The following is an 18615-nucleotide window of genomic DNA, read 5'->3' on the forward strand; positions in this document are numbered from 1 at the left end:
TGGAAGATAAGATGAGTCAGGTTTGACCAGGTTAAGAACATGATCCCAGTGTTTCACATTGTCTTAAGCAGTCTCACAATTAGCTAAATGATTCTTCTTCCTGTGTGTAACTCTTCAAAGCTTTAAAAAGGAGTGTTTGAATCCTCAAATCATTTTTTTGATTAAATGTGCTTGTAATTCAGTTAAGATAGTATAATTAGCTTTATTATCTAAATTAGAAAAGAAATATAATCAACTACTTTGAGAGTCTTCGCTTACATATTCTGTCGTCTTTATATTCTGGGGAAAAGTTTGGTAAAATCCATTCATTCAGAAGAATTTGGTGAGCGTCTTCATTGTGGCAAGCAGTAAATACCAGACCAGAGTTGCTCCCTCCATAGACCTTACAGTCTAGTAGTTGAAGGGAGTAGCAGGAAATGAGAAATAGTCAGGAAAATGGTCATTCAGGGAAGAGACGGCATGTTGTAATTTTCAGTAAGGTGATCAGGGAAGGGTAACTAAAAAGAAGATAGTTCTTCAGAATCAGTGACCAAAGTTAATAATATCTATGAGACTTTTTAAAAGCTTTGAAAGTTGATTGTTTTCATACGAATGTATTTTCTAAGATGTAAAAGGAAACTAAACTAGATGCTCAATTCCATGTGCCCACCGAATGGTTTTTCAGATGAATGCACTGGACACCCTTGGTCAGACTGCTTTGCATAGAGCCGCCCTAGCAGGCCACCTGCAGACCTGCCGCCTTCTGCTGAGTTACGGCTCTGACCCCTCCATCATCTCCTTACAAGGCTTCACAGCAGCACAGATGGGCAATGAAGCAGTGCAGCAGATTCTGAGTGGTGAGTTAAAATAGACCAACAGGGCTTTTTATGTTTTCTCTTCCATTCCTGCTGAAATACACAGACAAACTTTGCAGTGTTTACTTTGCCTGTAGATTTTCTCATGCCTTTTCTTGCAATTTAGCCTGTGGCCTTCCCCATCTCCCTTTTTAGGTAGGGTAAGTTAGGTGTCATGGGAAGGAAGCAAATACAGCTTTTAATTTTTTTAGGTTTAAATTGAAAACCTGACTCATGAGTGTTCTGATCAAAGATGACTTAAAACTCATATAAACAGTGTGGAATTATGGTAGCTATAAAATCTATCAAATAGAGAAAATTATAAGTGATTCATATGGTAATGACATTTAATTAATTGTTCTTACCTGTGTAATGTTCTGACATACTTTTAAAATTCTTCATGACACTATTATAAAATTATCTTTTCTCTTTCTGGCCTTAATATATTTATAGGCCTGGCGTGGTGGCTCACGCCTGTAATCCCAGCACTTTGAGAGGCCGAGGCGGGCAGATCACGAGGTCAGGAGATCAAGACCGTCCTGGCCAACATGATGAAACCCTGTCTCTACTAAAAATAGAAAAATTAGCTGGGCGTGGTGGCACATGCCTGTAGCCCCAGCTACTTGTGAGGCTGAGGTAGGAGAATCGCTTGAACCCGGGAGACGGAGGTTGCAGTGAGCCGAGATCATGCCACTGCACTCCAACCAGGGTGACAGAGCAAGACTCTGTCTCAAAAAATAAATAAATAAATACAAAAATAATAAAAATACATATATATAAAATCTTGCCAAATGTTTCAGTGTCTGCCTGGTATGGTGTTAGATATTTTAAACATAAACTGGTAAGAAAATAGATATTGGCTTCCTAAGTCCCAAAACTAGAGGAAGTAACACAGTCTACCTACTGACAAAATGATGAACTATAATCAAAAGAAATTTAGTGTAATTAACCTCTTTCCGAACCGTTTAATTTTGTCTGTGAATTATATCTGCTGTGGAATGAAATGACAAACCAGAAGAGTAAAATGTAGAAGGCTGTAGACTAGGAATCAGAAGTTCTGGTTACTTTTTTCTACCTACAGTCTGGTAGTTCTTAACTCTATCAGGTGCAGTGTCCGCTTTTTATAAAGAATGTCTTATGACATCTTCTTTAATATTCACAAGTGAAATTCATAGATAGTATGACCTAACTGTATAGGGACCTTTCCAGAAATCTATATAAATGCCCTAACTAGGCTGGGCGCAGTGGCTCACGTCTGTTATCCCAGCACTTTGGGAGGATGAGGCAGGTGGATCACGAGGTCAGAGTTCGAGACCAGCTTGGCCAACATGGTGAAACCCCCATCTCTACTAAAAGTAAAAAAATTAGCCAGGTGTGGTGGCGCGTGCCTGTAATCCCAGCTACTTGGGAGCTTGAGGCAGGAGAATCGTTGGAACCCGGGAGGCGGAGGTTGCAGTGAGCCAAGATCGCGCCACTGTGCTCCAGCCAGCCTGGGCAACAGAGCGAGACTCCCATCTCAAAAGAAAAAAAAAAAAAAAAAAAAAAAGCCCTAACTATAATATAAAGGGAAAATTACAATAAGTTACAATAAAATAATTTATAATTCTTATGTAAATAGATTGGACATGACTGTATTAGAAGACAAAACATGACCCCACAAATTTCTACAAGGACCCCAAGAAATACAGGCCAGTCAGTTCGCTGGGCGTGCTGGCGGGCTCTTGTAGTCCCATCTACTCGGGAGGCTAAGGCAGGAGAATTACGTGAACCTGGGAGGCGGAACTTGCAGTGAGCTGAGATCGCGCCACTGCACTCCAGCCTGAGCGACAGAGCGAGACTCCGTCTCAAAAAAAAGAAAGAAATACAGCCCAGTCGAGAATCACTGCTATATGATGCAACAGGGACCCTTCCAGAGCTTGTAGAGATCATGATATGTGTTTGTTATTATAGGTAGATCAGAGCTAAATAGCATAATAAAACTAATTGTACAACATTGTGAAAACTATTGATGAGGATTTATTTTCCTCATGCTAGGTCGTTCGTAGATAGGGATCATTCTACTTCAGCTTTAATGGTGATCTTTAGGCGGGAAGATTTAGAAGGAAATCTATCTAGCGTGTCTTCACTATCAAAATAAGATCCAGCTGAACAAATGAAATTTCCTATTATAAATAAGATCCAGCTAAACAAATGAAATTTCCTGTTATAAATTTCAAGTTTGAACTCAAAAAAGAAAAAAAAAAGACTTTGACTTCCTGTTTCTATAGAGTGATAGAACATTTGCTTAAAGAAGATATTACTCCTTGCCTAGGAAATATTTCTTCCCTCTCAGTAAATTCTAATAATTTCTAAAAGTTGTTTATTTTGTTAAAATTTCTAAATTTTCTCATTTTACTGAGAATCACTTAGTACCGAATTTTAGTTTTTGTACGTTTTAACCATAAATCAGGCAGACACATAGCTTTGCATCAAATTATGTGCATAGTTTTTAGAGATAATTAACAAAATGGAGAAGAAAGTATTGAATAAATCAAGCATATTAGATCCATGTAATGCTTTTAAAATGTCTTCTAACTGAATGCAGTTAGAATATATGAGTTCTCGCAAAAGATAAAACTAAATACTGAATACAAATGAAATATTTTTCTTCGATTATTTTGATAAATCTGCTTTAAAATTGATTTTTTAAATAAGACATTATATAAGTAATTAAATGCTTAATTTGGAACATGCAGAACTTTTTAGTTTAATTCTTTATTGAGCTGGAAAGCTAATACAAACAAAAAATACATATAGGAAAATTTTGCCATCCAAAAGGTTATTTATTTTTTTTTTTGTAATGGGAATTGTTTCTTATTTGAAATAGGATATAAGTTTTTAAACTAATATTTTTACCAGGAATTTGTATGTCTCCGTAGACTATGGACCATGCATTAGCTGAACTTTTTAGTTATCATTTAGTAATCCAATATCAGGTTATATCTATAATGACTTCTGAAAGAATGTATTAATATCAGTCAAATAAGATGTATATTCTGGATAATATTTTATGAGATTCACTTAAATACACTTGTTAATACCAGATGTGAGATCTACTTTAGAAACCTGCACTTTCAACTCCCAAGTCTGTAATTGCCAGAGTTTACATTAATAAACTTTTCATTATAAACTGCTGGCAATATTTATGTCAAAACTAACATCAATGTAAAGAAAACAAGCAGCTTTTTATGAATTAGCACTTTAAAACATTATTTCAAAAGATTTGATTTCTTTCTCTAGACTTGCTCTTTCCAATATGGTAGCCACTAGCTACATCTGGCTACATTTAAACTAATTAAAATTAAATAAAATGGAAAATCCTTCCATTAGTTACACTAGCCACATTTCAGGTATTCAGTAGTCACACATGGCTAATGGCTACCATAATAGCACAGATAACACTATTTCTAGCACCACAGACAGTTATTTTGGTCATTTAAGTTCGATCTTGACCTGAATTCTTGTGATTGTATAACCCAGTGTGGGAAAAGCATTACTTTCATCTACACAAGTGAAGATTAGGCTTATGATAGCTAAATTAAACACTGAAACACCATTTACAGTGGCACATTGAAATAAGCCACTAAGACCTGTTGCCAGTCCAATAGTCTAACACTGACCAAACTACCAGTCTATAAAAGATGTTTTTAAAAATAGGCTGCCTTCTAGCGCTTCCAACTTTTTAAAAACTCTAATGAGTCAGAATAAGATTGGAGACAAAATAAGAAGCCCATCTTTAATCTCTGATTCTAGGTGACTATAATTTCATGTTCTACAGGCTGAGCATGGTGGCTCACTCCTATAATCCTTGTACTTTGTGAGGCTAAGGTGGGAGGATTGCTTGAGCTCAGGAGTTCAAGACCAGCTTGGGCAACATGGTGAAACCCTGTCTCTACAAAAAAACTTTTTAAAAATTAGCCGGGTATGGTGGTGCATGCCTGTGGTCCCAACTACTTAGGAGGCTAAGACAAGAGGATCGCTTGAGCCCAGGATTTCAAGACCAGCCAGGGCAATATACTGAGACCCCGTCTCTAAAAAAAGAAAGAACTAAACAAATACATAAATAAATGTCATATAAACAAACCCAGCATACTTATAAAGAATTTTACTAATATAGTACTTTGCATACCAGCTACTCTTTCACTCATGTTCCTTTTTTAATTTCATTTTTTATATCTTTTTAAATTGTGCATCACTTTGTACAAAGTTCCTGGGCTGTATATAAGTCATTTCATCTAATAACATTTTTCACATTAGTTCTAAAAATAAGTCTATCCTAGGCCTATTCAAGGTTTATAATAGGTGCAGGTCTTTAAAGTCTATATAGTAATTAACCAATGTTTTAAACATCTTTACTTTCTCTTCTTTAACCAGGACTAATAATTGTTTTCTCGTAGTTCCAGAAGCATTCTTATATTTGCTTAAGACTTTTTGGTTGATTGGAAAATTATACTCTTTAGTAGACAGTCTGCATCAAGATATGTGTTCCAATTTCAAATAGTTCTTAGATTTCAAAAATTTAGCCGTATTAAATGTATCCTTAAAGTGCTATCATCTAAAAATACTGTCATAACTCTATATACATAAAATAATTGTCTCTTTATTTTGTTGAAATGATAAACTAAAAATATTACCTGTAGATATTGAAAGGACATATCAGTGAATTTTGTCAATTCCAGAATCACTGTCACAGAGACATAATATACACACAGCATCTTACCTATAAATGCAGTAGTGTATGTGCACACTTATAATGGAGACTAATGAGACATGAAAGAACAGAATGAGAGCAGCCAAAAAAAGAGCTGATTTGACAGACACATTGAGCCCAGTACATAGTGGAAATCAGTCCAGCAAATGCTTTCAGAATGTTCTGTGTGAAAAGGAATATAAAGATGAGCGAGATTTGGTTCCTTTCCTCGACAGTTCCGCAAACTAAAATGTAATATCACTCTTTAAAATAATTCAAAGATTTACTTTGTTATGTGAAACACTGTCTTTTTCCCTCCCTTAACCTCAGCATTCTACCTGCTATTATGATCAAATAAGTAGTTTATCTTTTACTGAAGAATCGTCATAACTTATTCTGTGAAAGCCACTCTCTCCTGAAATGTAAAACCTCTTCATAGCATCACTTGATCTTCCCACGTGGACAGTGGGCTCAAAATCGATGTCTCTGACCATAAGGTAATGCGGTCTTCGATCTGAAAGGTTTTCAGCACTCACTTGCTAAGGGCAAAAACGGAGCTGTTACATGATTTGTCCAAAGTTGTAGATTATAGAGCCCAGTCTAAAATGTAGGCCTCCTGGAGTGCCATCCTTTTGTGTTACGTCTGTGTGCTCATTCTAAAAGCCACACTTCATGTACATAAACATACTTTTGGTTGACATAGTATAAATTGTTTTCTTTAAAAACTTACTTTATTTGGGTCAATGTGAAATGAATTTTCAGTTTATTTATATTGGATTAATCAAAATAATAACTCATTTGTTAGCCTCTACACCTAACAGCTCAATTTAATTATATTCTATTTAGCATTGCTATCATACCTCCAATTATACAAACATTGAAAGTTGCATTTTCCTAAAGCCATTCAATAAATGTGAATTAAACAAATGTCTGTATTTAGTAGCCCTTTTCTGCTCACTGATTATACTTGATGATTCTGACTCCAAGATGATTCTGACTTTAAGAGTAGTACATTGAGACTACAAGAAAAATCAAGGCTGGGTGCAGTGACTCACATCTGTAATCCCAGCACTTTGGGAGGCTGAGGCAGGAGGATCACTTGAGCCCAGGAGTTTGTGACCAGCCTGGGCAACACGGTGAAACCTCATCTCTACAAAAAATACAAAAATTAGCTGGGCATGGTGGTGTACACCTGTGGTCTCAGCTATTCGGGGGCTGAGGTGGGGAGGATTGGTTGAGCCTGGAAGGTTGAGGCTACAGTGAACTGTGATTACGCCACTGCACTGCAGCCTTTGTGACAGAGCAACTGTCTCAAAAAATAAATACATACATACATACATACATACATAGAAAAATTAAACATTAAGTACTGAAAGTTGTGTGGCTTCCCTAGGTTTATATAACAAATTTATGGCAAAGGTGTTCTACAACATTTAGTAAAACCAAACTAAATGATTTTCCCTCCTGAACTACTTTGCGATCCCTCAAGAACCATTTTTGTTTCCAAAATGAATGCAGTTGGAATATTTGAGTTTGGAGATATATATATATATATATACACTCATATATATATATATATGAGTTCTTTCCTTCCTTTTATGCAGAGAGTACACCTATACGTACTTCTGATGTTGACTATCGACTCTTAGAGGCATCTAAAGCTGGAGACTTGGAAACTGTGAAGGTAAGTCAGTGCCCTTAATATCTGGGATAGCACTGTTGAACTTTGCTAACCAATTCATTTTTAAGCTTCTAAGTGTATCTACTCAAATACAAACAGTAAAAGGATGAACAGAGTCATGGGCAGGAAAAATCTGTACTACTACTAAGGAATTCCCGGTATGTGCCTTATATTTATAAAACCATTTATATGTATGTGTGTGTGTGTATATATATATAGTTAGATAGATAGATAGATGGATATATACATACACACACATATACATGGTTTTTAGTAATTTTTCTTCAGGTTACATGAAAGCTCTTTTAATTTCACTTACATTAATTAAAGTGTTACTATTTTTGGCCGCATTCACAAAATAAATAAACTAGATCGAGCCCAGACATTAGCAGGATGACATTTGAAACAATATTTCTTGATCTTTTCTCAGAGATTCACACATTTATTCTAGGAAAGCATTCCTGTGATCCCTCAACATTGGAATTATTCATATGCAGAAGATAGATTTTTTTTCCCTGCGTAGCTCTACTTGCTTAGAAAATTTTATCAGTCTGTATTTGTGGTATAGAAACAATGGTTGTGGTTTTATTTTTTTTCAAATATAGTTATATTCTGAGTATGCTTTTTTAAAACACGCGTTTCCCATCTATAATCATTCACTTAGGGATGAAGTTAGCAAAAGTTTTTTTGTTTGGAGGTTGTTCTTTTGGGGTTTGTTTTTTGTTGTTTTTTAAGAGCCAGGGTCTTGCTGTATTGCCCAGGCAGGCCTCAAACTCCTGGTGCTCAAGCAATCCTCTTGCCTTACCCTGCCTGCTATCCACGTAGCTGAGACTACAGGCATGCACCACTGCACCCGACTTTGCCTTTATTTTTATAGAAAAGTTAATAGCGAATTTGCTATTGACAGTCATAGTACTTTTTTACGATGTACTGTCAACTTTGTCACCTCTTCTTAAGCAAACTTCGTTTTTGCGATTTTAGCAAACTAATTTTAGCCTTCTTGATAACATATACTGGTTGAAAGTGATGGTAAACACATTCTGAGCTCTGTTGCCTAGAAATTTTATTTTTGTTTTGATATGTGGGCACTTCCAGGATCACTTCCAACTTAAAATAGTATCTAAGTTATTTAAAGAACAATAGTAAATTTTAGTTGTGATAGCCACTAGGGAGAAATTTTTATATTGTCTTAAATCTAAAACTATATATTTTTTCTTAAAAATACTTCACTTGAAATGTATTCTAATAAAAGAAAATTCTTAAAGATAAAACGATTAGGCTTCCTTTCAGAACATGATCATCTCGGTGCCAGAATTGCTCTATGTGCTTATTATAATTAATACATACTTTATTTTTAAAGTGCACAGTTTTAAATTCCATGTGTTTTGTACATGATAGGCAGATATATACTACAGTGTTTAGGTCTCTTAAACAATCCATTCACAGTGAAGGCCAAATTTATTTTGATTTGTGGAATGGAAGTAGCAAAAGTAAACAAAGCAGCACAAATTGAGAGAGAATTAGGCCTGATAAATTTCTTCTCCAAGAGACTTTAGAAAGTATTAGAATTGAGGTATTAGAAGAACAGGCTGCCTGCTGAATAAAGCATTTGAAATTATGAAAAGTAGGTAGGAAGGATGTAAAATTACGTTGGCATTCGAAAGAAAACTGAAACAGATAAAGAATTTCTAAATCTTAAAAATCAAATATTTAATAAGCAGAATGGGCTTCTATTTCTGTAGCCTCACAAATTGAGTTGTGTTTCATTCCCTACTTATTCCTATTTTGTCAGTATTCTCTGCTAGAAGAATAATAGAGTTAATTTAGAATGTGAGAACCAGTGGGGGAAAGCAGCATTAGGAAGAAGCTTCAATCATGTCAGACTCCATAGAGGGTGTTTACTGTCAATTTTTGCATCTTTTCTTTTTGAGTTATGTATTAATTTATTCGTTTTTATTTAATTTGTCAATTGTGCTATTTATATATTAATATAGCCACAGACTCATTTGTCATGAAAAGATATTTGACCTGGCCAGATGACAATGGCTCTTCAGATTTTAGAGGCTGGTGCATTTCTGTATGGAGTTGATGAGATTGTGAACTTGCCCTTACCACCCAGACTCCTTCCTGTCGTGTGAAAATTACACCACTTTAAAAGAGCTTGTTTTTATCCTACCTGTGTGAAAGCTTCTTGTCTTAGTCTATTTGTGCTGCTATAAAAAAAAATACCATAGACTGGGCGATTTCTAAGCCATAGAAATTTATTTCTCTCAGTTCTGGAGGCTAGGAGCGGGTACTGGTTCCAGATCCAGGTACTGGTAGGCTTAGTGTCTGGTGGGGACCCTGTCTGTCTGCCTTCAAGGTGGTGTCTTGTGGCTGCCTCTTCTGGAGGGGGCACATGCTGTATCCTCACGTGGCAGAAGGCGGAAGAGCAAAACGGCCAAATGCTGTGTGAAGCCTCTTTTAGAGAAAGGCCTTAAGCCCACATTCAGGAGGGAAGAGCCTGCATGACCCAGTCACCTGCTTACCTCTATTGCATTGGAGATTAAGTTTCAACATGAATTCCAGAAGGACACAAACGTTCAACCCGTAGCACTCCTACTTACTCTATCCGTAGAAATCTTTCAGGTTCTTAATTTCTATGTAATAATAGCTTATTACAGTGGCGGAAGTGGTAGCAAAATTAGTGAATGCCTGAAAATCCCCAAAGACCCTGCAATCATCCTTTATACCCTAGAGCATGCATGCTATTGTCTGCTCCTCTTTATTTGCTTTTTCTAATTTTCATTGCCTTTCTTCTGATCATTTCCCTCAAGTTGGATAATTAGGAAAGTAAGCAATGATACATGATGTAGCACAAAGACCAGGAGGTTAAAAATCAGTAAAGCAGGGTTTGAGTCTTTATTCTACCCCTTACCAACTATTTGAAAAGGATGTCACTTAACCTTCATCCCTGATTTATTTATCTGTAAAGTTAATTTATAAATTAACCTCCATCCCTGGTTTGTTATCTATCAACTTCATAGATAATAATTTCCTCACTGAAAGAATATGATACTCTTTTTTTTTTTTTTTTTTTTTTGAGACGGAGTCTTGCTCTGTCACCATGCTGAAGTGTAGTAGCACGATTTCGGCTCACTGCAACCTCTGCCTCCCAGGTTCAAGTGATTCTCCTGCTTTAGCCTCCCGAGTAGCTGGGACTACAGGCGTGCACCACCATGCCCAGCTAATTTTTGTAATTTTAGTACAGACGAGGTTTCACTATGTTGGCCAGGATGGTCTCGATCTCTTGACCTTGTGGTCTGCCCACCTTGGCCTCCCAAAGTGCTAGGATTGCAGGCGTGAGCCACCACGCCCAGCTGATATTCTTTATAAACTGTAAATTATTATTCAGCTATTATCATTACTCACTTACTACCACCGGTGATACAGTCTTTCATTCCTTACGTGGCATCCTGCTGCTTTGTAAACAAATTGGGCTTACAATTTAGATTGTGCTGAAATTGAAGCATTCAGAGAGAGATAAGGAGACACCGAAGAGATTAGGGGGACATCTCTGAAAGAGATGGAAGTAAAGCCCAAAAACTAGGGTATGATTAAAAAACCAGTTTAACTTGTAAAGGTAAGCAAACATTGCCCCAAAAGTCAAGTAAAGACCTGTTGACTACATAGCTTTGCTGTAGTCAATCAAAAGACCGAGGGAGAGGCCCAGGCAGAAAAATAATTTTTCCAGAGCCTTTTTGCTCGCTTGACTCACATTAGAGAAGACAAGAGCTCTCTAGTTACATAGTCAACTGAGGTTGGTGTTAGCACAAGCAGGTGTGCCATGACAAACAGTATAGCGTATCTCGGGGAGGAAAGACAAAGATAAAACAGTAAGGCAGTGTTTGCATTGAAAATGCTTGCTTTATTGTGGGTTTTTCTATTTGATTCTGATTTTGGTCAGGAAATGTTGAAAAACATTGATTTGCTCTGTATATAATAAATATTTGTAGTCACTGTAAAGCGTAGTGCTGATTTCTAGACATTTGTATTGTTTAATCTTTGGAAATAAATATTGATTAGAAAATTATAATTTATTTATCCAAGATGTTGCACTATTTTGGGGCAAAACCTGTGAATAAATAGTAATGTTTGTTTTGTGTTTGTCTCTGTGTGTGCACCATGAAAGCAACTTTGCAGCCCTCAAAATGTGAATTGTAGAGACTTAGAGGGCCGGCATTCCACGCCCTTACACTTCGCGGCAGGCTACAACCGCGTGTCTGTTGTGGAGTACCTGCTACACCACGGTGCCGATGTCCATGCCAAAGACAAGGGGTACGTGTTAGAAGTTAGCTGTTTGGGAGTCATTCTCTTCATGCTTAAAAAAATTTTAAATATTTTTGAAGTCTTAGATTTTTTCTTTATTAAAAAAGGAATCCTCATTTTTTTGTTTAAAACATAAATTAAAACATAGAAATGTCACGCCTCTAATCCCAGCACTTTGGGAGGCCAAGGCGGGAGGATGAACTAAGGTTGGGTGTTCGCAACCAGCCTGACCAACATGGAGAAACCCTGTTTCTATTAAAAATACAAAATTAGCCGGGTGTGGTGGTGCACGCCTGTAATCCCAGCTACTCGGGAGGCTGAGGCAGGAGAATTGCTTGAACCCAGGAGGTAGAGTTTGTGGTGAGCTGAGATTGCTCCGTTGCACACCAGCCTGGGCAACAAGAGTGAAACTCTGTCTCAAAAAAAACAAAAACAAAACAAAACAAAACAAAAAACAGAAATGTGCCAGGCGCAGTGGCTCACGTCTGTAATCCCAGCACTTTGGGAGTCCAAGGCGGGCGGATCACCTGAGGTCAGGAGTTTGAGACCAGCCTGACCAACGTGGTGAAACCCCGTCTCTACTAAAAATACAAAATTAACCAGGCATGGTGGCACGTGCCTGTAATCCCAGCTACTCGGGAGGCTGAGGCAGGAGAATCGTTTGAACCCGGGAGGTGGAGGTTGCAGTGAGCTGAGATCACACCATTGCACTCCAGCCTGGGCAACAAGAATGAAATTCCGTCTCAAAAAAAAAAAAAAACAAACATAGAAATGTACAGTATAGAAAGTGAAAATTTCCTGTCAGCCCACCTCCTGCTCAGAGATACAGCATTAAAATGTTGAATGTATTCCTCCAGGTACTGTAAATGCATAGACTTGTCTGTGTGCTGTGGTGGTGGTAGTGGTTTTTAACACAAATGGTGGTACCATCCTATACGGTCTGCTTTGCAGTTTACTTTTTCCACCCAATAGTGTATCTTGAATAGTGTTCCCATATTAGTACTTAGTAGTCTCATTCTTTTAATGTTTGTATATAGTATTTTATTGCATTATATAAATTTTGGTTTTTGTTTTGTTTTGTTTTTGAGATGGAGTCTCACTTTGTCACCCAGGCTGGAGTGCAGTGGCGCGATCTCAGCTCAATGCAAGCTCCGCCTCCCGGGTTCACACCATTCTCCTGCCTCAGCCTCCCGAGTAGCTGGGACTACAGGCACCCGCCACCATGCCCAGCTAATTTTTTGTATTTTTAGTAGAGATGGGGTTTCACTGGGTTAGCCAGGATGGGCTTGATCTCCTGACCTCGTGATCCATCCACCCAGGCCTCCCAAAGTGCTGGGATTACAGGCGTGAGTCACCACGCCTGGCCTTATATGAATGTTTTTATATAGTCTGTAAGTTATTGTTTATTCTTCTTTTTTGCTATTAAAAATGTATAGTCTCTTCTAAAAAGAAGTCATCCATCCCAAAGTCATCAGTATTCCTAGAAGCATAATTTTATTTTTACTAATTCAGATACTCTATATTTTATGTTAGTTTGTTAAATTATTTTAATTTGTCTAGACAAAGCCTAAGGCAGCTACTTAGAAATGTGAGAAAGATATTTTAACTGATAGGAATTCCCGTGTTGTGAGTTAATTTCACATCATCTCAAAATAAGCCAATAGCTTTCTGTGTAATTACATAGCAGTGCACAGTAGAATTAAACTGCACGATTTAGGCCTCATTGAACTATTATGTATTTATTTATCTTTTAAAAGGGACACATCAGACATGAATATTCACTAACAATATCACTAGTGCTTTCAAAGTGTTACAGTGTATTGGAGAGCAAGCAGCATTTGCTTCTATTGCTCATTTTAACACTTAGCATATTTCATCCCAAAACTAAAAAAAAAAAAAAAAAAAATGCACTCAATACTTTGCTTCTGCCATGTGTTAAGTTCGACATTTTGTTCTTTTGATGCACTCTTTTGTGGGAGCATCTTTTTGTCCTTTTAGAATGTCAACTGCTTACTGATCAGAGCTTAGACTCCTCTCAGAATAGTTTGCCCGTTTCTTATCTGAGTAGCACTTACAGTTGACATCATCATTTTTCTCACTGAATACTTTTCTGAATTACCTGGATTGTGAATTTTCATTGTTTGGTACCTCAGTATTTAAACCTCTGCACGGAAGTCACCACTGAATCACCACTATGATTAAACCACCATGATTCAATCACCACTATGATTTAAACAACTTTGTACCAAGATAGAACTTGCCTAAATAAGTTAATTGCATTATATTTTTTATAAGTAAGCATACAGTTTTCATTAGTAAAACTCATAAAGATAAGGATTGCTGTGAGTATATATCCATCCCCAAGAAACTTAGGAAAAAGTCTTTACATTGAAAGGACATTTTTGAAATTACTACTCCTTATTTACAAATGGATAACTATATCTTAAAGAACAGAGGTGGGTGTATTTCTTTTTGAGCAGTGTTCAGTATAGTCAGTACCGTAGAAGAATGGTAGTATTTTTATTATAAGAATCATTTTAACTCAAAGATTTGTTTTATAACTTTAAAATAATTTTCTTTTGTTTAGTGGCTTGGTGCCCCTTCATAATGCCTGTTCATATGGACACTATGAGGTGGCTGAGCTTTTAGTAAGGCATGGGGCTTCTGTCAATGTGGCGGACTTATGGAAATTTACCCCTCTCCATGAAGCAGCAGCTAAAGGAAAGTATGAAATCTGCAAGCTCCTTTTAAAAGTATGTAGTTTAAAAAGTTATGAAATATAGACTAATTGTATTTATATTTTGGTTGTTACTTGAAAGTAAGTTGGGGTATGTTATTCTATTAAGAACAATACTGCTGTAAAGACTGCTCTCATTTTCTATTTCCCCGAAGACTGTTTATGTGATACGATACATAGCTTAATATCTGAAATGGTTTGATTAAGTCCATGTCATAAAAATTCATCAAAGTAGGTTTTACAAAGAGCTGAAATAGTTTGCATTGCTTATCTAGTACTTATAGTATTAATAACAGAAAAAATTGTACAGGAGAAACAAGCTTTTCAATCTAGTTGGTTTTTTTTTCCTTGTTGGCTATTTTATTATTGTTAACTAACTCATTCTTCATTAGTAAACATTAAACATTGTATCTTTTAAGAACTTATTTTAATAACAGATTTTTATTAAAATATAAGATAATCTCTAGACAAAGTTGTTCATATAGATTTGAGATACATGTAAAAGAGTAAAAACTAGTAGTTATATGAAACTAACTATAATTTATGCTCACTTTAAGTTAAAGTATATTTTTAAAAAAAGACCAGATGTGTATTTATGAGATTTTCTCTTGCTTTTTTTTAACTACAGAAAAAAAAATTGATGTGTTTAAATAAAATTCTTCTCCCTTCACTTTTATGATATCAAATATGTTCTTATGAATCTTGAGAAAAACACAGTATCTGATACTCATTTTTATTATCACTGGTTGGTAAGAAATAACTTCCAAGTCATTGTGAATCCATTGTCCAACTTGACTTACAACTAATTTCCGCAGTGAGCCCACTACAGTTTGTGGCCAACCTATAATAAAAATTACTGACTTCTATTTACTTTATTTAATAGATCTTGGTAATTAAACTTTTAAAATCTCTAATTTTAATACCTTTATATCTAATTTCATGGTAGATGTTAAGACTTAGGACAAAAATATTAAAAATATTACCAAACTTTATTCTTACTAATTCTAAAGATGGCCTTTAGAATTAAGTCCTTTTTTACCAGTGTGTCTTACTCTCTTCTTTTTCATACCTACCGAGTATCTTTATGTAATTGAATCTGGTCAAAATTAACATCCATGCTATTCTTCAAAGTAAAATAGGTTTCCAAAGACAACTTGGAATCAGAGAAAAAGTATATTAAACAAGTTATCTCAAAGATACTTAACAGTCTCCCTACTTTATCATCACCATTGATCCTGAAGCTTTTACTGAGTAGTATTAATAGTTAGAAAGCTGATCCATTATATTGCTAAGTAGGAATTTTGCAAAGTGTTTTTCAAAATGCATATAGCATAGATACCTTCCCCTGGAGGAACAAAGGTAGAGTAAATTAAGTACCTACCTACCTACCTACCTACCTACTTACTACAGAAAGATACTATAGAAAATACAAACCCCATTTGGTTTTTCTTCTTTGTAGCATGGAGCAGATCCAACTAAAAAGAACAGAGATGGAAATACACCTTTGGATTTGGTAAAAGAAGGAGACACAGATATTCAGGACTTACTGAGAGGGGATGCTGCCTTGTTGGATGCTGCCAAGAAGGGCTGCCTGGCAAGAGTGCAGAAGCTCTGTACCCCCGAAAATATCAACTGCAGAGACACCCAGGGCAGAAATTCAACCCCTCTGCACTTGGCAGGTGAGCGCCCCCAGTGCCTCCACGCCTCCTTTTCCTTTCTCGGACACCTGATACAGTGTACTAAAAGATGAAAGCCATGCTGAACATAAATGGGACTACTTAGTAAAATGCTCTTGATTGACATAGTTTTGTATAATTTCTTATTGTGAAGTCCCTCCATTATGAGATAATAGTATTAACTTTTGAAGCAAAAAGTATTAAAACCTTAACATTTTCTGGTCCTTATTTTATATGTATGTATTTTTTTTCTTTTAAGCTGACACGTTTCCTGTATTTTTTTTACTCTAAATAGCAGGCTACAATAACCTGGAAGTAGCTGAATATCTTCTAGAGCATGGAGCTGATGTTAATGCCCAGGACAAGGGTGGTTTAATTCCTCTTCATAATGCGGCATCTTATGGGGTAAGCATACTAACGTTGAAAGCTAGAAAACTGGCCAGGCACGGTGGCTCACGCCTGTAATCCCAGCACTTTGGGAGGCCAAAGCGGGCGGATCATGAGGTCAGGAGATCAAGACCATCCTGGCTAACACGGTGAAACCCCGTCTCTACTAAAAATACAAAAAATTGGCCAGGCATAGTGGCAGGCGCCTGCAGTCCCAGCTACTCGGGAGGCTGTGGCAGGAGAATGGTGTGAACCTGGGAAGCGGAGCTTGCAGTGAGCTGAGATTGTGCCACTGCACTCCAGCCTGAGCCACAGAGCAAGACTCCATCTCAAAAATAAATAAATAAAATAAAATAAAATCTAGAAAACTTCCCTGGCATTTACGACTTTGTTAAATGCATACTATGCGTTAAGTGAGTAGATATCTAACTAATAGCATGATTTAGCACAATTTTAATCTTTTGTTCAGAGTTTTGGCGTTTCTTCCCAGCTAAACTTAACTACCTTTTGGCCAACAATCATGCTTTTTATTGCTTTTTGGTCTCAGCACATTATCAAGCACAATAATAGGCATGTAACGGGTGTTCAGTTTATATTTGTCAATAATATAATATAATATATAAAATAATATAATAAATATCAATTTCTTAACTGTACTCCAAGTAGATTTTAAAAACTATAAAAGCTGTGTGACTGTTATACAGCCATGGAAAGTATGGTGGCTTACATTTATCTTCAGCACCTTAAACATATTCGAGTAGCCAGGCACAGTGGCATGTGCCTGTAATCCCAGCCATTCAGGAGGCTGAGGTGGGAAGATCGCTTGAGCCCAGGAGTTCAAGGCCAGCCTGGTCAACATAGTGAGACCTCATTTAAAAAAAAAAAAAAATTAAATGGTTGAGCAGTTGATATATATGGTTTCATAGAGTAGGAATTACTAGCTAAAACCTCCCAGTGAAAGTCCAGAGTTATCCTTTCAAACACTATCATCAGTTGTAAGAGGAAGAGAAATGGATTGCAGTGCCTTGATGCCATATGTCAGAACTGACTGAAAGTAACTAAGGCTCACTCAAGCCTGATGGCTCACGGCAGAAATAGGAGGAATGCTCATGTGCTTGACAGTTCATCCACTTAATCCCTTCTTGACTATAAAAACCCACAGATGCCAGTTCATACATACCAGGTGTTCTCACAGTTGGAATCACTATTGATAGAAGGTGGTTTCTAGATTTGCAAAAGCCTGACAAACTGTAAGTAAAAACCAAACCAAACCAACCACCTTGATTACCATATTCTTCCTCCTACTGCCTTCTCCCTGGCACTTCGTAATGAGACTGTCATCTCTCAAGCCCATTCTACAAAGATCTGTATGACAAATCGGAGTGGGGATACTTTTAAGGAAAGCAACAATCCAGTTTTCTGAAAGAAAATTATGCCTCTAAGTATGATATAAATTAGTCAAAATTATATTTAATAAGTATTAGTACTGAAATCATCTTGAAACTACAATATTTAAAGTTATCTTTCTAAAGATGAGTAATCTTTTATTAAAATTCATATACATTTTAACCTTCCTTCACATAAGGCTCTCAATTTCTCTGAACAACAAATACTTCTACCAAAGACTTGGCATGCTAAATATTTGCTGCTAACATACTACATATACATTACATGTAATTCTTGACCCTTAAGTTATAACTATACATGTATATCATTTGGATTTTATTATAATTTTCAGCACTTCTTAGCATAATTGTTCTCTTCATATGGTATTCTACTAATCCTTTTGCTTAGCTTCAGTTAAGAATTTATAAAGCCAATGGGATCAGTAGAACTGAAATTAGATCTTTCATCTTCTCTGTAAACCTGCTATGAGTAAGGACAGGTGGTGGCCATAGAATTATAGTAAAGCTTATGTTAACACTGCCAACTGTGTAGACTGCAGTAGATCCCATACATTGTGGATGTAGGGAAGTTCTACTCCATTAGCTTGCACCTTTCACAGTCTTTATAGCAGTCACGACGGATAAGAAAAAGAAAAAATTTATAAAGTATTTTACCTTTTGATCCTCATTCTTCTCATGGGCTAGCGTTAAGATGTGTTCTACTCCATTAGTCTTCACCTTGCACAGTCTCTATAGCTGTCACAGAGGATAAAGAAAAGTTAATTTATAAAGTAAGTATTTTACCTTTTGATCCCCATCAGTTACGATGTTACTTACTCTACATGTGTGTCACTTGATGACCACTGTGAAGAGAGTAAA

The 18615-nt window shown here is 36.4% G+C and overlaps 1 protein-coding gene across 1 annotated transcript in view; it reads left to right on the plus strand.

The window, feature by feature from the left end:
- LOC105491154 (tankyrase) overlaps nt 1–18615 on the plus strand; it is a 226311-nt gene that overhangs the window by 163388 nt on the left and 44308 nt on the right. Inside the window, exons 12-17 of the mRNA XM_011757309.3 lie at nt 665–836; nt 7167–7246; nt 11415–11560; nt 14139–14304; nt 15748–15967; nt 16260–16369. Of these exons, the coding sequence (XP_011755611.1) occupies nt 665–836; nt 7167–7246; nt 11415–11560; nt 14139–14304; nt 15748–15967; nt 16260–16369 (894 nt within the window). The remainder of the gene's footprint in view (nt 1–664; nt 837–7166; nt 7247–11414; nt 11561–14138; nt 14305–15747; nt 15968–16259; nt 16370–18615) is intronic.

The sequence above is a fragment of the Macaca nemestrina genome, chromosome 8, assembly GCF_043159975.1.
Source record: "Macaca nemestrina isolate mMacNem1 chromosome 8, mMacNem.hap1, whole genome shotgun sequence".
Classification (NCBI taxonomy): Eukaryota; Metazoa; Chordata; class Mammalia; order Primates; family Cercopithecidae; genus Macaca; species Macaca nemestrina.